Source organism: Nyctereutes procyonoides, unplaced genomic scaffold, assembly GCF_905146905.1.
Source record: "Nyctereutes procyonoides isolate TBG_1078 unplaced genomic scaffold, NYPRO_anot_genome, whole genome shotgun sequence".
Classification (NCBI taxonomy): Eukaryota; Metazoa; Chordata; class Mammalia; order Carnivora; family Canidae; genus Nyctereutes; species Nyctereutes procyonoides.
The window spans coordinates 55,701,889-55,724,036 of record NW_026575133.1 but is presented as its reverse complement, the minus strand read 5'-3'; the positions used below and the strand labels follow the sequence as shown (position 1 = coordinate 55,724,036).

The 22,148-nt window shown below is 39.8% G+C and overlaps 1 protein-coding gene across 2 annotated transcripts in view; it reads right to left on the bottom strand.

Annotated features, from left to right (window-relative positions):
* Positions 1-386: 386 nt before the first annotated feature.
* The window catches only part of ELP3 (elongator acetyltransferase complex subunit 3), a 91,280-nt gene continuing 69,518 nt past the window's right edge, over positions 387-22,148 (bottom strand). For both annotated transcript variants that reach the window (XM_055300528.1, XM_055300529.1), the window contains 3 exons: positions 20,545-20,772; positions 19,271-19,352; positions 387-2,060 (listed from right to left, as the gene is read on the bottom strand). In XM_055300528.1, the coding sequence (XP_055156503.1) occupies positions 1,984-2,060; positions 19,271-19,352; positions 20,545-20,772 (387 nt within the window). In that variant the 3' untranslated portion in view covers positions 387-1,983. The remainder of the gene's footprint in view (positions 2,061-19,270; positions 19,353-20,544; positions 20,773-22,148) is intronic.

Genomic DNA, 22,148 nt, shown 5'->3' with positions numbered 1-22,148 from the left:
TTCAATAGAGATCAGAAATACAGGCTTTAAAAGCTTCTGTGCTGAGGCTGGAGTGACCCTTCTCAGGAAGCGGTCTGTGGGACAGAGGCGCACCCGTCTTGTGAGGGCCAGCCCGGCCAGGCTGTGGAGGCGCCAAGCACCACACACACCAGGAAGAGCCCTGGGCAGTCAGAAGAGCAGCTGAAGCTTCTGCTTGCCCTCCCTCTCTCCCATGTAGCTTTAGAAATTCTGCGGCTTTACACAAGCTTAGGAGACTCACTCCAAAGAAGGCTGACAACGAGCTAGAAAGAAAGAGTATTTTTCTGAGTCCTGAGATGAAAACTCAAATAGAACACTGGCTGATAGCCACTGGAAATGAGCACACTCCTAGGCAATTGTTTTAAGATCTTGCTCTAAATTATTTTAAAAGGCTTTTTACAATTTTACAAGGGACTTGTTTGTACGTTACACATGGGGATCCATTTAGGTAAACAGGACACTGAGGATGAGAAACCAGAGGCCCAGAAACCCCTGTATAAGCCAGGGGCACACCGCAGGCAGAGGGGAGGCCGGGCCTGCGCGTTTGCCATTCGCCCCCCACTCTGCCCACAGCCAGTGTGGTGCAGGCACGGCTAGTTTGTTTTCTTTTTAAAGGAAAAAACAAGCACAAATGAGTAGCTAAATTCCCTAAACTACACTCAGGGAACTACACGCAGGGAAAGCCTTTGTGGCAAGCCCGTGTGCCCAGTGGCAGTTGAACGAAATGGCACACAGCACCCAGGAGAAAATAGTGTCACAGATTCATAGCAAATGTCACTACATGTGTAACAGACAGTGGAAAAACCCCTTACACGATTCTTCTCTGTACGTTGAAGGTTTTATTTTTTGAGGCTTTTAGGAGAATCCATTCCATTTACTAAACCTTTGTCAAATGGCACAGAAGCCAGGGGGCACAGGGTTAAGCTATGCTCTTAAGAACTGGCTCTCTCCAGGCAGAGTCTCCTTTGCAGATTGGCTGGAAGTTACAAAGAGGCAGTTATATAATATGAACCTTTGAAAAAGCCAATCTTTTTCCTAGTTTTAGATTTGGGCTTGTTTCCCACTTTTTTGCTTTCAAAGGAGTTGAACTCTTACCTTTCTTCTTCTAAAACAAACCAAAATCTATCTTAGAGAATTATAATGCAGGAAACCACTTTTGTGGAAGCACATTTTGACTTAGGGTTACACTCGGCCTGCTCAGGACAGACAACAGGGGAAGCCAGACTCTTCTCTGGGTAGAAGTGCTGCCCTCACTGTTTGGCAGGTGTCAAGAATGTGGGGAGTATAGACAATAAAAAATGTAAAATAAAGGATGTTTGTAGTGGGCTATTGTAGATGGTAGACTCCCAAGTGAGAAGGGCTGGTTTCAACTGACAGCTTCGGTTCTTCTCTCCCCATCAGGCTGTTATTTCAAACATCAGCACAGGAATCAGAACAATTTCCATGAAAATAAAAGCTCATTTTCTTGTGCTGGAATGTATATAAAGTAAAAGGCCAGAGATCAAAGTTTAACAGTTTTCATATGTTCCAATCTTTTTGTCCTTACAGTATATAAATAACCTACTCCTAAGTTTATTCCCCAAATGACAACAGCTAGTTTTATCTCATGAATTATGGTGCCCAAATGAGTTAATTTGCTTTCGTCACTGTGTGTTGAGTCAAAGTAGGTCAACTGCAGGCTCCATGCAGACTTTAGAAACTGAACATGTGACTTGAGAACACGCAGGGGAGGGCGTGTGGGAGCTCTGAGCACCAGAAGCTCAGTGGGCTGGGCAGCAGATGACTGGCCTGGCCCTGAAAGCAGTTCCTAGTCTCCACAGCTGCAGGATGAAGGTGAAGCTCCTTGCCAGGGAGGCAGGGTAGGTCCAATTGTTTAGCTCAGCCTCTCTGCTGAGTATTCAAAATATCTTGAATTTTTTTTTTCTTTCAGGGAAGATACTGCATCAAGGTAGGCTGGTATGGCCGTTATTTTAGCGTCTTTACCATGTACGGCCCTTGTAATCTGTAGCCAATCTTTCTGTAATAATTCCTGGTACCGACCCCTGTGAAGCAACAGAAAACCAAAGTAAGAAAAGTCTCCATGAAGCAGAAGTTTAGTAAAACCCTCAAAAGCCAGCAAACACTACCCTCACAACTCCCCACTCCCACTCTCATTCACAGACCAAATTCCCAGTCCAGACTGAATCTCATTTTAACAAGTTTGGAACATTTGTATTATTTTGAATTCAAGCCACATTTAAAATAGAGAAACTGTATTTTAGAGCCTCGCATATTCCAATGCTGTTGACATCACACCATGAGAGGAGGTGGATTTGAGAGGAGGTGGATTTGTGTATGAGATGTCCACGCTCTCAGTGGAGCCAAACAGTATATTTTAGTTTCCCGGAAGCTGAGAGAAGAGGTGTGGGAAAACGGGGTCTCCACACAGGGCCAACGTGAAAAAGGCCCTGAATGAAAGAAGCTGCACTTCAGTGTGAGCACCACACTCCCTTGGCACGAGTGACAACTGCAGCAAAATATTGGTCACATTAAATTAACGCTACTTAAATTTGCAATTTATTAAAGTTTTGTATTAACTGGCATATTTACTTTCCTGTATGAGCAGTATTAAGTACCAGGAATTTATGCCAGATTTGCGTTTGCATGCATTTAAACAACACAGCTGATTTAAGTCAATATGAAAGATCATTCAACTTTGAGAAACACTATCTTTAGTGACACCTCTAAAATAAAACAGTATCAAACATAAGCAACTGAGTTCCTAGGAGGATAAAGCATGGCCCTCTAAGGTAGTATCTACAGGAGTGGTTAAGAGGATGGGCTTTGGATCAGGTTGGTGTGGGTCGACCACACTCACACTGAAATGTGATTAGTTAAGAGTCTGAAAAAGGCCGATTCCTCAGAAACACCAGCTGTTGCTGTTATTCTTTTAAGCTTTTTATAATCTGGTACCTGCTTACATTTCTAGCTTCATCTCTTGCTACAACTCTCTCCCTAAACACTATGCTTCAGCCTTGGTGGATTTTAAATTTTTCTAAGTTCTCTGCATATGTCTGGCTCTTTCTCTAGCTTCCAGGTCTTTGCTCATGCCCTCGTTCCCTCTAGTAAATTAATTGAACCTGAGGAGGTGGGTAGTGGAAACTTCCATTTACAGGTCAGAAGCGCAGGTAACAAGCTGGACTTGCAATTGGCATCTGAAGTACAGACATTCTTGTGGGCCTGAGCTCTTAACCTGTGGGATCTGATGTTATCTCCAGGGAGACAGTGTTGGAACTGAGTTAAATTATGGGACACCCAGCTGGTATTGCAGAATTGCTTGATGTGTGGAAAACCCCTGCATCTGGTGTCAGTCGTGTAGTATTCAGTACTGTGTGCAATGTGAATGAAAACAATAGCGTTTTTCTTTACAGTGTTTTGCCCCCTACAGCTCTCCCCATGGTGAACTGTGTCGCTGCTCTGCCTCCCTGTGTGGTGGAAGTGTGGTGGAAGTTGTATTTAACTTGTTCATCATGTTGTATTCCAGTGCTGAGTATCATGCCTGGACTCAAATAATCGTTAGCTCTTTCAAGTCTAGCTCAGTGCTTTAGCCCAAACGTTTGCTATTTAGGAACAGGCCTTCCCCATCATGTTTTGTTTCCTATTCCCTTCAACATTTTTCAAGTGTTTAGAAAATGTAACTGGAGCTGGCACGACAGAGGTAACAAAACTGTCCTGTGAGAACCTGTCACTGGAGACTTTCCCTCTTAAGTCAAGGATTACTGCTATTCCATCTCACACAGTTGCACCTTGTCTCTGCATTCTATTCATTACTTCGGTTTAACACTGTGGCTTGGGGTAGAGCAAGGGGAAAACAAAAACAGTACAGGTGAGGTGGCAGCTCAGACCCCCTGAATACAGGAAGACAGATCAAAACCCCAGAGGGAGACAACCTTTCCTCAAGTTCTCTATCCGTAAGCATATCCTATAACCAAGCAACAATACCGAGGGAAAAGAGAAATGAATGCTTACATCTAAGAGAAGATATTATTTATAATATCCAAACAGGAAATATCCCAAATATCTGTCAATAACAGAATGGAGAAATTGTATTTTCACACAACAGAATACTACACAACAATGAAAAAAGGAGCTACAGCTATCTGTAAGAACATGGATGAAGCTCATAGACCTAACATGTACGAAAGAAAGCAGACAGAAAGGAGCCGGTCAACACAAAGTTCAGACAGAGGTAAAACTAGTTTTATGGTCCTAGAAGTCAGAGTACTGGTCACATTTGGAAGATGACATGGACTGAAAGAGGGGAAGAGAAAGTCTTCTGGAGTGCTGAAATGTTCTATTTTCATCTAGTAGTTACATGGGAACATAATTCACATGTAAAAATGAACCAAGTGGTATGCTTAACATGTACTTTTTGCATATAATATCTCAAAAAACAAACAAAAAGCCTCCAGAGGGGCAGTGCATGTAATAGCTATTTCAATGTATTTTGAGAGGTCAATTTGTCCAGAGAATTCAGTGAAGTGAAACAGAAGGAATAAGATGAGTGGCTCACTCGCCCACTCCACACTGAACCAACCTGGACAAACCACCAACTTGAACACCCCCACTTGGACAAACCGCTCAGCTAGAAATCATAGCCCCTCTCTCCATGCTAGCTGCATCCCTTACTTATTGTCCTGTTGTTTTGGTAGTCATGCTGTGCTTTGTTTTACTTGCATGTCTATCTCCCCTCTTAGAACATAAGCTCTTTAGTCAATGACTTCCATCATCAGGGCTTAATAAGTGTCTGGCATATATGAACAGGCAATAAATGCTTGCGGATATACTGTACTGTATTCAGTTATTACGTTGTGTACATACAAAGAAATGTGCTCCTGGAGGATGTCTTTAAAAAGAGAAAAAGAAAAAAACTGGCTCTGTGTTGTGAGGTGCCAGGAAGTGGGAATGACTCACTGTAAAAGGCATTAAGGGCAGGACTTCTTCATCTACTTATTACATATTTCCTACCTTGTTAACTTCAAGATTGAGAGGAAGCTTTCTGATTTATAGTATTATCTCTAATAATACTGCCCCCCAATTTTTTGAAATATTTCTGGCTTTTTATATTTTCTAATCACAAAGCAGATTCCATTTTCCATGTACTTAATTTATTACAGGGAATTTCATATATATATAAAATAGAGATGACAGTGTATCAAACCTCCACATACCCATTACTCAGCTTTAACAATTATCAATTCCTCACCATGGGAAGTCACAAAATGAATCTGTTTCCTTCTGGTTCTGCTCAGCCTGGCCACTGGAGGCATGTTTTAATTGCCTTCTTTCAAATAAAGATGATGGTATCTTCTTTACCATGGATTACCAGACTGAAGATGTACCATTGGTTGGAATGTTTTACTTGCTGAGGCATGCTACAAGCTGCATCTGTCCACCACAACCAGCTGCAGGGGTGAGACAGAAGCCACTCCTGACATCTAATGCAGAACTAGCCAGGTCCTGGATCACTGTAGAAGTTCACTCACCTTGAGTGTGTCCTGATTTCCTAGGCACGCTGCTGAAAAGAACAGCTCTGCAGGGGCACAGCTAAGCATTCCTCTGTCATGAGGAATTCCCACTGAGCGCACGGGCTCCCTGGGCTCTTCATTCCTGCCTTTAGACAGGGCACGGGCCCTATAAGCCAGTACTAACTTGAGAAGTGGCACTCAGGCTTTGTGCTTTTTTGAAAGAAAGGTACATTTTGAAAGAAAGGTACGTTTTCAAGCTCCTATCCTTGTTTTCAGTATCATGCAGTTAACACTGAGACAGACCCTACCCAGAAGTAACACTACTTCTGGACCCTCTGGGTGACTTAGTATTTGGGGAAAGGAGTCTGACCTCCAGTGGGCCTTAACCAACTAAGCAAAAATACTCCCCATTTGTATTTCACTGTGCCTATCTTTTCTAGAAAGAGCCCCTCACCCCCAGCCTCGTCTCTTGCTGTTTCTCAGATCTGATGAACAGACTGGGGAAAGGATTAGGACTCTTAGCCAGCTTGGAGGAGAACACACCATCACCGGGGCGGGGTGTTGGCTGTACCCTGCTCCCATCCCCCCTCTGTGCTGAGTAGGGCTCCTAACAGTCCTGTCACGGTAACTTTCCTCTTGTGATTCGGCCAACAACAAGCAATTACATGTCACAGCTGACGTCAGCTAGCCTCCCAGACTGACGTAGGCAGGCTGTGTCACAGGCCTCACCATTAACGCTGCTCCTGCCCTTGAGGAGAGATGCAGGGGGCTGTACATATAACTGAGTTCTCCACTTAGTTGCTGGGGTGTCTCTGTGAAGCCCCTGGGCTGGGGAATGGACAGGACTTACAGCAACATGCAGCAGTCCTTAGGATGCCCTTTGGGCAGCTGTCAGTAAAGCAGTCAAGACAGGGAGGAGTGGGTGGGTCAAACACCTGCTTCGTTTTATCCTCCAAGTTCTGTAACCCCTAGCCACAATCTACCTATATCACGGGGGCTTTTTTCCTACTCTCAGAGGCAGGATAAATGTTTTATCTTCACCACTTTGCAGGCTGTGATGATGATGAAATGAGATAAGGTGAAAGAAGAGTATTTTGAAATGTGCTAGAGTGATATTCTGGGATTTGGCTGTAGTGACCAGCCTCTGTAGCTACCTTCCTGGCCTCCGCCTGTGCCATAGGACATACACCTCTTTGGGGAGAAAAACAAAAACCTTGTTTGTTATGTGTGAAGGAACTTTAGGTAGAATCAGCCCCAGGACAGAGTTAAGTTAAAGGCAGGGAACACTGTTCACCCAGATGAGATAACAAGAACTGAGAGCCAGTCAGCACTAGGTGAGAAAGCCTCTGTGCCCTTTCCAATTATGACCTTTGGTTTTATTGTTCAAGGTTGGCTGCCAAGAGCTGCCCGCCTCCTGTGAACCTGGCTCCTGGGGAAGACCAGGGACTATAGTATTTCTCTGATCCTTTCTCTGTACCAAATGCCTTGAAGCCTCAAGCCCCGCACAGTGGACAAAAATGCCTCTGCTTTCTCATCCCCCGACCCTCTTTCTTTGAAAGATGCACACCATTTAGTTTAAGATACAATTTTGCATACTCTAAATATTGAGGAAAGAAAGGAAATCACCTAGAGTGTACATACATGCCAACTGCCTCAGTCACTGGCTATAGGAGCAGGTTAATTTTGAGTTGCTTAATGCTCTTTAGTAGAAGTGGGAGAATAAAAAATCACAAAGCCTTAAAATTTATGAAAGAGGAGGGACACAAGGGTGGTTCAGTTGCTTAAGCATCTATATCCCAGCATCCTGGATCAAGCCCTGCATCAGGCTCTCTGCTCAGCCAGGAGCCTGCTTCTCTTTCTCCCTCTGCCACTGTCCCTGCTTGTGCACATGCTCTCTATCAAATTAATAAAATCCGAAAAAAAAAAAAAAGAAAAAAGTAGTGAAAGAGGAAAAATGGGACAACTCTGTTTACTCAAATTCTACTGATTCTATTTTAGAAAACAAAAGGGGAAGAAGTAAGCAAAAGGAGTAAACAGGTCAATGTGGTGCCTAAATTGGGTGGAAAACAACTCTTCGTATTACTGCAGCCCTTTCCTGCTAAAAGGAGAAATTCAACACCAAAGCTGAGGCTGAGAAAACTGGAAACACATTTTCCCTTCAAAAGAGAAAAGCCAGGAGCAGGAATGAGCCTATATTCTACCAATCTCCATTTCAAAACAAAGGAAGTAACAACTTCAAAGTCGATTGAGTACAAAGTATAAAGCTAGAGGAGGAAGAAATTTCTTGAGCACTTAGAAATGTGGCAGGCATTGCATCTAGATATTTGCCATACCAACTTAATTAAATATCTAACAAGGGGGAGACTGGATGGCTTAGTTGGTTAACTGTCTGACTCTTGGCTTTAGCTTAGGTCATGGTTTCAGGGTTCTGGATTGAGCCCCGTTTCCAGCTTTGTGCTCAGAGATTCTCAGGGAGTCTGCTTGAGATTCCCTCTCTCTTCCTCTCCCCTACCTGAGTGCATTCTGTAAAATAAATAAAATCTTAAACAAAAAACCGAACAAGATTGGAATTACTTTTTTTAAAAAAATATTTTATTTATTTATTAATGAGAGAGAGAGAGAGAGGCAGAGACACAGGCAGAGGGAGAAGCAGGCTGCATGCAAGGAGCCCGACATGGCACTCGATCCCGGGTCTCCAGGTTCAGGCCCTGGGACAAAGGCAGTGCTATACTGCTGAGCCACTGGGGCTGCCCCTGGAATTACTATCCTATGAGGAATGTGAGTTCCAGAAAGGGTCCTAATGAAAAGTCAAAGAGTTAGGAAGCAGAACTGTAATTTGGACCCAGGTCCCTTGTCTCCACCGCTCACGGTATTTCAGATAACTAGAATGGACAACTAAGTGGCTTGTCTTCATCACCTTACCTCTCACATCTCTGTCTAGTTTTTGAGGATCGTTTTTGATAAATCACCAGATGAAATAAACATGGTAATCTTACTTTCATTTCACTAACTGGGCTCAGTAAGAAAAAGTTACATAAAAGGGTCTGATAACATAGGTAGACAATAACAAACTTTGTAAGCAGACATGGCTTACAAATGGGATACCTACTATTACTTTTCAGTGACAACTTGATAAATTGTGGTCACCCCTTTTAAAATGAAGAAAAATACAATATAGAGTTTGGAGGGAAAAAGCAACAAAGATGGAGCAATGATGGAAACCAGATCTCAGAGGAAGGGGAGTCAAGTCAGGACTATGAAACTTATAGAAAAGAAGGTGACTTCACCCTGGACTCTGCACACTAAATGATTAAGGTTAACTTTCCAGCTGAGAACAATTTAATTTAAAAAATTTGGACAAACTCAAAATGCTTCCAGTAAAAAAAAAAAAAAAAAAAAAAAAAAAGTTAACAGTTCTTATCAGGCAGAGAATAAGGAGAAAAGGTAAGCTTTAAGAAGGGAGGAGAGCCTTTTGTGCCTCAGTGGTGTTTGCTAATCCAGGAAGAGCAGCTGAGATCCACAGAGACTAGCTGGAGATAAGTGGGACCGGGCAGGAGTCACATGGTCACCGCTCATCTTACTCCTTTCCACAAAAGGTGCAGTCTGGATTGTGGGAGTAACTGAAAGCCAGAGTTGCTTCAAAGACTCAAGGAGATGGAACAGACAGGGGTCTGAATTCAGAGCCTGGTAAAGGCACAGACTCCAGCGTAACAATCTCCTTTCTGGACTGTCTTTGAAAGGCTCGACTTTGAAGTGGAGAGAGGGATTGCTGGGGAGTGGGTCATTCAAACAACCCAGATAAACTGCAAGCCTTGCTCTTGGACAACCAGTGCTCTTAGATGCCCTGGTGAAAGGAAAACATAAATCCTCCTTGGAAGAAGCTAACATCATCTGGTCTTGAAGTATTCTTGAAAGCAAACTCTCTAATAAAATGTTCAGCAAATAAAAAATGATGAGGTATACTTTGAAACAAAACAAGAGGGTAACAAGAGACTATCAGTACTCCAGATCTGAGGTCATTTGATGCAAATTGTAGAAAAGCTATGCTTACTACATTCATTGAGATAGAAGCTGACTTTAAGACTGTTTAAAAGCAACAAGAAACTATAAAACATGATGTAACAGATGAAAAATATACTAGAAATCAAAGAATTGAAAAATAAAGTGAGAATTAAGTCCTCAATGAGTTTAGCAGTAGGTTAGACTGAATTAGTAAACTGTAAGCTAAGTCAGAAGAAAATATTAACAATGACACATGGAGAAACAAAACAATAGGGGTAGGGAAAGAGGGTATGAGACACAATGGATACAATGAGTAGGCCTAACAAATGTTTAAATGCAGTCCCAGGAAGTGGGGAGAGAATGGGATAGAGTCAATATATGTGTTAGTTCGATACTACCTCTGTTAAGACACAAGACTGTCCCCCTTCATTGCTAGTCATGTGTTGGACTGAATTAAAATTCAGCCCACATCACATTCCCAAAGCCAAACTTGAAAAGAGAAAATATGCTAAATCTATCCTTTGAAACTTACATCTGATTTTTCTGAGTAGGTGCAATGATTGAGATGATGGATTCATGATCATTTTTAAAAAATCAGTAAAATAAACTGTTTTAATTACTTTGGGGTTCAATTAATTATTGAGTGATATATGCCTAGTAGCATTAATACAAGGCAAATGTATTCATTAGTTTCATTCATTTGCTACTAAAATGAGACTTTATTATATCTCATTGATCTCTTAGTTGGATGGCAATATTTCACTCTTCAACAATGAGCACATATGAGAGGAAAAGGTTTTTATTCAGAATGTTTGATAATGAACCAATTAACTCAATGACCTTAAATCTTTGAAAGAGGTTTTTTCCTGTTCTTAAAAAAAAAAAAAAACTTAAAGTTACCCACATAGAGCAGTTGATTATTCAAAGTCATTAATATAGCACCTTAGTACCTTATTCTCCAATACTTTGGAAGATACAGATAATATGTGAGCAGAGTTACAAGATCCAACCTGCCACCCAGCAACCTAAAAGTTCTTCTATCCATTCTGAAATGGCTATACCAAGATAACAAAGACAAACTGAATGAAAAAAAGTATCTCAATGAATAAAAGTAGATAACTTATAAAGCACTTAAAGAGAATCTAAATGAACGTTGACTTAAGAGTAGGGTGATGGTGGCAGGTTATCCTACAGCTCTTAGGTTTCTTCCCTTCATAGGGTATCTGATATAGTAGAGCCCGTAATCTTCTAAATTTTAAGTATTTAAATTTACTCCACTCCAAAATGGAGTGGCTCTGTTCATATCAGTGTAGAATATTGGTATGTCACAGATCATTCTCACTACTTTGCTCATGTCCCAAATTATTAGTGTGTCTCTGCAGAAGTTGAAGACTGTGCCACCTGTAACCTGATAGGAAGTGGGATCCTTCTATTTATAGTCTTAAAAAACAGACTTTAAAAGAGCAAATGTTGGAATAGGAAATTCTAGAGATCAGTCCCTCCACTGAAACTGGAAAAAATAGAACCAACTATTTTGGGACACTAGATCTTAATAAGACACTGATAACAACCAGGAAGTTGTTATAAGCAACTCTCGGTCTCTGTGATCACTTTACTGGGGGAAACAGCTGACACATGATGAACAACTCTATAGAGAGACCTACATGGCATGGTGAGGAACTGTGGCCCTAAAACCGACAGCCTATGAGGAACTGAGGCCTGCCAAAACCACACGGTAACCTGGCATTGGGTCTTTCAACCCCAACTGAATCCTAAAATGATTACACCCCCAGTTGATACTTTAACTGCAGCTTTATGAGATACCTGAGCCAGAGGTACCCAGGTAAATTACTTCTAATTTTTGACCTACAGAAACTGTGTGATAAACTGCTTGTTTTCAGCCACTAAGTTTTGTGGTTATTTATTACACAGCAACAGATAATGAATATAAGATGTTCTGGGACTTCTAAGCCCAAGTCTCGATTCCCCTTCCTTTCAGAGCTCAGCCTTCAAGCTACGGGATGTGTGAGTTATGTGGAAAAGAACCAAGGTGCTCATACTGACAGTCTCAACTGAGCACCTGCTACTAGCTAGAACTGAGACTCCAGACAAGCCAACCTAGTCAACTGACAGCCACTGAAGCCACCCTCGTGAACGGTCTAGACATCATAAAACAAATGAACCATCCTCTCTAGGATCTGCTGAATTTCTCTAACCCACAGAATCACTAAGAAAATAAAACGGTGGTTCTTTAAGCCACTAAATTTTGGTGTGGTGTGTTACACAACAAGAAAAAAACCAAAACAATTAGTAACCGGAAGGATTTGCAGTAAGAGGTAATAGAGCACATATGGTATAGATCTGGGACTTCTTTCTGGACTGGCATACCAAACATCAGTAATTCATTCATAAATAGTGGACAAACTGGACAACTAGATGCTCAGAGAGGTAAAGGATGGGGGATAAGCATAAGGAAACATTATATCTCACGGCCACTATCCAGATCCCTAAATCCACCAGTTAATGTCTTAAAATGTGAGCTATTAGTCAGAGACAACAGTTTAAGCCAGGCTGATCAAAGAGTAAGAAATTCCCTGTGTTATGCTCTGTTGGAATTAGAAATGCGTAAACTAAAAGACTCCATAAAAGCAGTATCTTAGTTGCTAAGGAAGGGCAGCATCAATATTTTCCAGCATTATTTAGTGATCTGCTCATGCAAAAGGGAAAAATCTGTCAAATCCTTGCCTCTAATAGATCTAAAAGGGGAAAGCTTTATTACATTGAATGGATTATAGATAGCAATGTCAAATATTTACAAAAAAGAGCCGCACTAATCATATGAAAGTTACATTGATAGGGAATTAACATTGTAACAAAATAAAAACAGAATTTGTGACAGCAGATGATGAGTAGTCTAGACTAGACCCCTCTGGAAAAGGCTTCCCTCCTCAGAAAAAGCCTGTGAAGTGTCTAACTTTACAATAAAGATAGTCGTTTCTATCAAAGCTCCCAGACCTCTCGGGAACATTATTAGGAGCCACACGATATAACACTATTTCTCTTGCCAAGCAGAAGCACACAGTCATAATTCTCAACATTCATAAACTAAGAGGAACAACAATGGGGAGAGAAAGCATACAGATGTGTGTCAATATTAGCAAGGCTGTCCTCTAGGACATTAATGTGCACATTTCTGAGACACAAGGAAACTTGCTAGCAAGGACCTGGGAAGAGCATCAGCACTTGCCAGATACTGTTCCTCAAGGGCCAACAAGTTACTACCTACCCATATCACTAGCTTCTGCCTAGGTAACCTCACCATGAATTCAGTTGTTGACAAGATCCAAACAGTGGAAACTCACTAGTGACTGATTCAGGAATATTTGAAAAATATTAATTAATTAATATGGTCATGAGATACTAAGAGAGGGATAAGTATAATGCACTGGATATGCAAAGTACTATAATGTGGTACCTGATTCATCTACAAATGAATAAATAACAAGTCAGGGACTAGAGTCCTGAGAGGAGCTGGGCAACAATGTCTCCACAGTGGCATTTTTGCCCAGTGGCAATACAGACACCAATGAGCAAACATTTAGCTAATTTCTTATCTAGGAAAATAGTATTCTATGTCATCAATGCTAGTCTGATTAATAATGATACTAAAATCAATAAAATCCTGGGAACAAAGCAATATTTTATGTTATATCTATTGTCTTTAAAAAGAAAGATATCAGCCACCACCATGATAAAATCCTATGGGAACATGCATCAAAAGTATGTATAATTGTTAGAATATCGAAGCAGAAGAAATAGAGAAATATACAGAAACCTAACAATGTACATTTAATTAGGGGCTAGTTTATTAAAAGATAAATTATGTAAAGGGATGAGACAGGAACTACAAGAGAGCAAACAATCTATTCCCCTCCTTTCTGAGAAGTGCTATGCACATGTGGCACAAACTGGTTTGCCTTTGGCAGGCTTCCTGTGTCCATCAGCAAACAGATAAGCCCAAATGAGGAAAAGCTTTTCTAGGCATTTTGCTAAGGATTATGAGTTCCTTACCAGACAGATCTAGTTACAAATGCATACTGCTTTTCACCTAGATTTTTTTTTTCCACCTAGATTTTAATGCAAAGAATAAAATTACCTTCACCTTAAATAAAGGGAGACCGGATGTAGCCTGGAATACAGGTGAAGTTTCTGGGTCCAGTAAGTAACTCTAAGCCATTTGTAGTTTAATGAAATCATCGACTGCTATTTTCTGCCCACATATCATTAAACACTGGCTCTGGGGTACCAGACTATTAATTTCAGTCCTGGGAAACCAAACTAGATTATATAAGGCACAGTTACATTGATGTTTTTTCACTAGTAGGCATTGTAGATGTAGCTTTAGAATCATATTCTGAGCATTGTGATTTAGAATGATGTCATCTCTACAATGACTCCTTTACTCACTCTATATTTAAGGTTTATGGTTTACTCACCCTGTGTATTTCTTCTCCCCTGCTTTCTTCTTTGCCTGTTTAATGGGTTTAAACAAAATGGCTAACAGTCTCTGACTTTAGTAATTTCTGCCATCAACCATTCAGGCATTTTCCTCATTTCTCACCACCACTGTGTGATCTATCAGCCTTGTACAATTCTTGGCCAATGGCCATATTAATTTTCTACTTGAAAGAACACAAATAGAATACTGCTTATGACGAAGGTACTGGGGGGAGCTTGGGGAATAGCTGTTCGTCTTGATGCATAGCAATTAGCTTGGCAAACAGAAATGGTAACATGATTGGATCTGATACCTAGCCAAAATTGCCAAAAGAAAAAAATCATTCTGTTGGGGGTATTAAGTGGCTTTTTAAATAGTAGCTATCAATAGTTCTATTTGCCCTTTTGGAAATGGTACGGGCAGTGTAACATCAGAGATCTCCAGTTTCCATGGTGATTATTAGTGATGGCATTTCAAATGTTGTAGTTAGGTTCTATAGTATAATCACTTGCACTTTATACCACCATATAGGGAAGAGAAAAAACTGCTTCATCTTAATGTATTAGAAAGAATGTTCATCAGAAACAGATAAGCATCACGGCTTTTAAGCTGATACAATTTGTTAATCTTAAACAGATATATGTTGATAGAAGCTACATGAGTAAGTTGGGGAAAAATACTAAAGCACTTGGATGTAATGGGGACTAATTACCTGCTTTGATACTTAGCGGTAATTAACTGCCTACACATTATTTTGTAAACTGGTTGTTCTTATCCTATCGATTTACCTATTTTTGTATGTAGAAAAAGATTATTTTCTTATTTTTAGGCAATTAATCATGAGTTGAGATGTAAGCAGAGAGAAAAATTTATCTTCTTCTGCAGTTAGGGATAATCTGTGGGGTGAAGACTGAGTTGGCTGTGCAGCCCAACAGCAACATCCCTCAAAGACAGGGCAGCATCTTGTACTCTTCTGTCCTCTCAGTGCTGGTTCCTTGAGCACTGGAGGTACTCAATACGCTTGGTGATTTTGATGTTGATGAAGCCAAATATTTATTTCATTTTTGCTTTAATTCTCACATTTATAGTTGATGGTTAACCTTAAAACACAGTTTACTTACTGAGACAAATATACATATTATAAAAATAGAATAATCTCAAAAGTGTAAGAAGGTGCTTCATTTGACTTCAATAAACAAGAAAATTTGCAATTTTCTCATATAGCTATAAAGTTAATCTTTTAAAAAAGGATCAACCAGCTATAAAATATTCAGTATATACCCTCTAGGAACAAAATATATTTGAGGTAACAAAGAAAAACTGATTTGTTTTTATTTTTATTTTTTTAAAGATTTTATTTATTTATTCATGAGAGACAGAGAGAAAGAGAGAGGCAGAGACAGAGGCAGAGGGAGAAGCAGGCTCCATGCAGGGAGCCAGACGTGGGACTCGATCCCGGTTCTCCAGGATCAGACCCTGGGCCGAAGGCGGTGCTAAACCACTGAGCCACCTGGGCTGCCCCTGACTTGTTTTTAATAGGGAAAAATAGAACACATGGAGACTTTCTGACTAGTGAGTCAAATCAGATCTACTCTGTGGTTAATCATATTGTCTAGAATCATAGATTATAAATCCAAGTGACAGAAAATCTGCTGGCAAGTTGAGAGGAAGTCATAATGAATCAGAATGTAATTAGAAAAAAACTCTACGAAAAAAAAAAAAACTCTACGTAAGTGCATTGCTCTTACAGTCACAGTAACCAGAATGATAAATGACCTGTCTCTCCCTTGCTTAAGCTACTAGTTATGCCAGGACAGACTATCTAGGCCACCACTGTGTATAAAATCCTACAGATCAGAACAAGGATGATTTACAAATCAAGGGCAAGGTCAGAAAAAAACAGAGGACACTTAGGTCACAAAGTATCACCAAACTGTGACTGAAGTCACTATGCATCCACAAATCATGGATAGGATAACCTACCTAACGGGAAACTGTACAATTTTTATCATCATATACCTAGTGTACAAGGAGACCAAACTCAATTACTAATGAAATTAAAGGGCTTTCTAACATGATTTCAGAAAAGAATCTATTTAAAATGTAATCAGTAAAACATAATTGGTTACTCTGAAGACACTGAGGGGCAGAGTTCTAGACTGCTAGAACTGTAAAAGATAACCTACCTCAGTTGTTTTTAGTAAGGAAAGAAAGGTCCATGGAGATCAAGTGAAATTATCCAAGATCACAAGGAGTGCTACTGTCAACACAGGAATGGAATCCAAATGGAATGCCTTCCCCCTACCACATGTCTCTTCCTATACAGTACATCTAATGAAGCACTGTGACTAAGCACAGTGCACAAATACCACTGTGATCAGATTTTCATTCCAAGGATCAATTTATGGAGAATAACTGTTTGACTCTTTGCAAAAATAATTTAAAACACAACCTCCCCACCACCACCCACACACACTCATTGTACTCAAAGCAGAAAAGTCCAAAGTAAAAAATGAGCAACCATGGAAGGACAAAAGCAACATAAAAGATATGTGATATCATTTGTGGAAGATAAATAGTGCAAGGGACCATAAGGGTAGGCGAGGAATCTGCGTGGGGAAAAATCAGAGAGGAAGACAAGCCATGAGACACTCTTAAATCTGGGAAACAAACTGAGGGTTGCTGAAGGGGAAGGTGATGAGCGAGGGGGTACTGGGTGATGGGCATTGAGGAGGGCATGTGATGTGATGAGCATTGGGTGTTATACACAACTGATGAATTACTGAAAACTACACTGGAAAATAATGATGTACTATATGTTGGCAAACTGAATTTAAATTTTAAATAAGACATGATAATACATTAAATCTGCACTACTCAAAGTTCTGAATTATGAACATCTCAGGTATCTGACTCAGAAACGTAACTGGAACAGTAACACATTTCTAAATTAGAGAAATAAAATGCACCATACAAAGAGCAAATGTTCTTGGTTTTTTCATTTGAAAGGTGATCAGATGTTGAGTCAAAGAGAAAGTCAAAGCATTATGTGCTTTCCCCAATAGAAAGCTTTATAGATTAGAGTGACAGGAAGTAATACTTCCTTCCTCTCATAGAACTCAGTTTGGTTCAAAAGACAATCCAGGACTGCTCCAACAGAAACTCACTGGCCAAAGGAAACCCCCATACAGAAATTTGGTGGTCCTATTGTAGTGCTGATAAGCAGAAAGGTTCTTTCCTGCTATTTTCAGTAAGTCTCTTCTTATTATTTTAAAAATTCTACAGGCAGATGATCTGAAATTGAGCTATTATTTAGATTACAATAAAAAGCTAGAAAGAGGACAGAAACAGATTTCCACTTAGAAAGACATCCTACTCATAAAAAACGAAAACTGAGGCTCTTATGGACAACTGAATAGAACCTCAGGCAAATCAGGGGGCCTCTCTGCATGTAACATTTCTAAGAGAGAGATGTTATGAAGGCTAATGAAATAATGTGGAGAAGTGAAAGAATCTACCAATGCTCTTCAGTTTTAAAATTGATTATGCTCCCACAGATACCAGAAAACCATGTGATTGCATAGCAGACTGTGGGAGTGCAGGCACTGCCAGGGCCACAGAAAGTATCCTCATCTTAATGATTTGGACAAGAATATGAAAATCCTGTTACTCAAAGTGTGGTCAGCATAGGTATCACTGTGAGCTGGTTAGAAATGCAGGCTCTGAAGCCCTACCCCAGACTGAATGTGTCAGAATGTACATTTTAACAAGATTTCCAGGTGAAATACAAGTACATTTAAAGCTCGAGAAGTATTGTGCTGAAAACACTGACAGTGCTCTAGCAAAAGGGACCACTGAAATTTCAGGTGCTCTTGACCCTCCACAGATTTGTGTAGGAGTCCTGAGTACCTGGTACCAGGAAAGGCTGACTTCTAAACAACCACAGGTTAAACAGTTGAGAGGTAAACATTTTTTATTACAAATATCAGTATCTATTGGGTAAGCCTAATTTGGTTCCCTCTTCTTTAGTGAAATTAAAGAAAACAGAGGAAAAAATATAAAGCTAGCCATGTTAAGAAATCTTTTACTAATCTGCCTGGATAATGCCAAAAACCATAGCCAGACTAAACGATGAGCCTAGGTCATTACATTTTCATAATTATAATCATTAAAACCTGAGCAAGGGTACGGATTTATTGATCAGCAACAATTATTGATTTGTTTTAAAAAAATGCATTTCAACTTTCATTTTCAGAAAGGATTATGTAAAAGATCTTAAAAGAAAATAATCTGCCTTTAAGAGAGAATGTTTCCGGGATGCGTGGGTGGCTCAGCGGTTGAGCGTCTGCCTTAGGCTCAGGGCGTGATCCTGGGGTCCTAGGATCGAGTCCCACATTGGGCTCCCTGCATGGAGCCTGTTTCTCCTTCTGCCTGTGTCTCCCCCTCTCTCTCTCTGGGTCTCTCATGAATAAATATAGAAAATCTTTAAAAAAAAAAAAAAAGAATGTTTTCTAATAGGAAAAGAAATGCTGGAGAAAAAACAACCTATGTTCTGATTACAGCTTTTCCTATTAGCTTCTTACTGGGAATAGTAATTTTTGTAAGTATATAGTACCAAAGTATAGGAGTGAAACAGTACATATGTACATATGCTACTTCTTGCTCCATTCATACCAGAATTTCCTTTTTGTGCCCACTTCCCCAGTTATCTGATGTCCTAAACAAATATGGGAAAACTTGCAAACAGGGAAAAACTATTTCTCAGAAGCAAAGTCACTGAGAGCAGTATTTAAGGAGCAAAGAACTCTACCTTTAAACATCCTGTACTGGCAACTGAGGTTCCATTCTAAGTTTCTGAACACCAATATTGATAATGGCCACATTGGTTTACTTTTTCTTGGATCCCTATCACCAAATTTCATTTTCCCAGACAGAGTAACCAGGCACAGAGCATGAGAGGAAATGCCCCTGACAGCTAGTGGGACAGACAGGTGACTGATGTGACAGACAACAAGGAAGACGAGACCCAAGTTACTGGTATTGCCAATCAGAGATGCAGTGCTTCTGAAACTATGCCACCGAACTGCTTGCAGGAACTCCGTGTCTGACTGCAAGTCTTTCACTATTATACTCTGCCCAGTTGTGAATAATCACAAATAGGGGCAAGAGAGGCCTGAGATCATTTTAATTCTGATACCAAGTTAAAAATGTGAATGGATCATGACCTCCGTCCTCCCCTAGTTACCTGATATGACAGCTATTCTCCCAGACCCATGTTCTTCTCTAGCTATTCTTTCTGCCTCCTCCATCAGCAGCATGCCAAATCCCTAGAAAGAGCAAAAGAGGGGGATAGGGAATTAAGAAGGAAGTCATTGAGGGGCCGTAAAACAAAAAGGCTAATATGCAGTAGTTGCTAAAATCTGCTGAAGTAAGAGAGACAAAAAAAAAAAAAAATTATGGGAATAAGAGAAACCATCCAATTATACCAAAAATACACTGCAGCAGATCAGTAAAAAAGGCAATAATTTTGAAACAAAAGCCATCAAAAGGTATTCTATGGATGATGTAGTCTCATCACAGGAAGGGGGCAATTGCCTCTCAACTCCTGTCTCTTTTTAAATAAGCTCTAGGCAATCTCCAGGTGATGAAGTCTGGGGCATCTAATCTTGTATCTATTAGTCACCTTTTCAATTTCTAAAAGGTTTTTGAAACCAGGCAATATTCTTAAATCACCAAGTTTAGGGTTTATGCTATATCCACATTAGTGGTTTTAAGCCATTTTCTAGAAATTTGAAAAAAAAATATTTATTTATGTTTGTGGGAGTTATGTTTAGGTTGTTTGTGGGGAGTGGAATAGCATTTCACTATATATCAGATACAGCTTGCATGTATGAAGAGCTTTCACATTTCACAAGTGCTTTTACATTATCATCTGCTTTGATTTCATAATACATAGTTGAATCATAACAAATAGCTGGTATTAGACCATTTCTGACTTTCAAAAATAGCAATTTCATATAGTTCAATCTAATACTATATTCTACTTGACTGAGTCTCAAATTTGTCTCTTACTTCCTCCCCTCTCATATACCAAAAGGGTACAACTTGGAGAAAAAAAATCCCTCAACATAAAATACTAGTTCCTTGGTTTCTGTACTTACCTTTCCCCTTCCTCCTTCCTCTTTCACTGTCCCTTTCTCTGTCCCCTCCCTCCACCTAATCCTTTCCCTCCTTTGGGCAATTTTTGTCTCTCTCTCTTTTCCTTTCTTCCTTATTAATCTATTTTTGAGAAAGAGAGAATGCATATGCCCATAAGAGTGAGTAAGGTGGGGGGATGGGGGGAGAGGGAAGGGGAAGAGAGAGAAAATCTCAAGCATAGTCTACGATCAGCACAGAGCCCAATGTGGGACTCAATCTCACAGCCCTGAGATCATGATCTGAGCTGAAATCAAGAGTCAGATGCTTAACTGACTGGGCAATTTCTTAATTACAGTCAAACAGAAATGGAATACAGGATACCTGATGCTGAAATTTAGTAGGATCTCGACTGCTCACAGGGACTACACTTCCATACACATGCAGCTCTCGAACTATGGAAACACCTCCAACCAATTCAAAACGGAAGGTTTCCTCTGAACACTTTCGTAATCGCAGGAGGCCAATCAAAATGTCTTGATCTGGGTCTTCATATGATAAGAATGTTTCCCAGCCACCATTTGCAACATAATCTCTCCTTACCAATTCAACCTAAAAAAAATTTTTTTTAAATTTAAATCAGAGAAAAAAAAATTAAATTAGAGAACAAAATTCGTTTCTACAAGTACTTACTAAGGTTAATATACTCAACTAAGGATAAAGAATGAATAATCATGAATTATGCTTCTTTTACTTGTTTACTCTCAAATATCAATGATTAAATGAGTTCATGCCTTGTTCGTGGAATATTATAAAAAGAAAACTTATTTGAACATCATTAACTTTGAGATTCTTGCAGAGACCTGGCTCAGTAAATGCTTCTATGTACTTAAATCTTTGATCTTCCATGAAGAGTCTCTAAGGTAAAATTATACATTATGTTACACGTGTAGCTCCTGAGAGAACCACTGAGGCGCAGAAAAGTCAGGTGTTCAATAGTTTCATTTCCTAGCCTTTACCTCTTTCACTAAAACCTGCTTTTGGGGGAAAAAAATTGTGTTACTGGTCATTTGTTTCTTGATGAGATTTTAAGAAAGTATGGCATTCCCTTTAAAGGGATGAGCCCTTTAAACTATTATGCCTAGTTAGTTATAAGATTAAAACGTCCAAGAAAATTCAAGCACTGGAGAGTAGCTTTTGGGGAAAGCTCTTGTGGTAGCAATCTATAGGCTTTGGACTCTTCAAATCATTGTTCAAGTGGCCACTGAACTTTGCACCTATAATATGTAACAATATGCACAGAGAAACCTACATATATGGGAATGGTCACACCCAGACACATTTCAAAAATGGGCAGACTGTATCCATAGTAAGGTGAACAATTCAAACTAAGGCTTATGTTTCTTCTCAAACTTACTGTTTGCTAACTAACTGATTTGCAAAGGAATTTGGAAAAAAATGATTAACTGTGTTTGGGTCTACTTTTCTCCTCAAAAATTCCCAAATGTTAAAAATATCAATGCAAGTATCATAGGCTTTCTTAAGTGGGGTTCCACAAGAGAGTTAACTCCCCCAGGAAATTTGGCACACAGCTAGGCATTATAGTTATATAAGGAGAGAAATTAACTGATTACAAACAATTAGGCTTAAGTTTTGTGGAACCCCTGCTGAAAGGGGCTCATATATTCATTTGATTATCACCAATGGAGTATTATATTATTTAATAGTTGTACATAGAGAAATAAACATCACATCCAACTTTACCTCAAGGTAGCCACTAGCTACATGTGGCTATTTATAGTTGAATTAATTAAAGTTAAATAAACAGTTCTGGAGTTGCACAAGTCACTTTTCAAGCGCTACTAGTCACATGTGACATGTGATTGGTGGCTGACACAATATTGGATGATGCAGATTATATATTTCCAACCCTGAAGAAAAGTTCTAGTGGATTGTGCTGATTTCAGAATGAAGCTCAAACTTGGTTT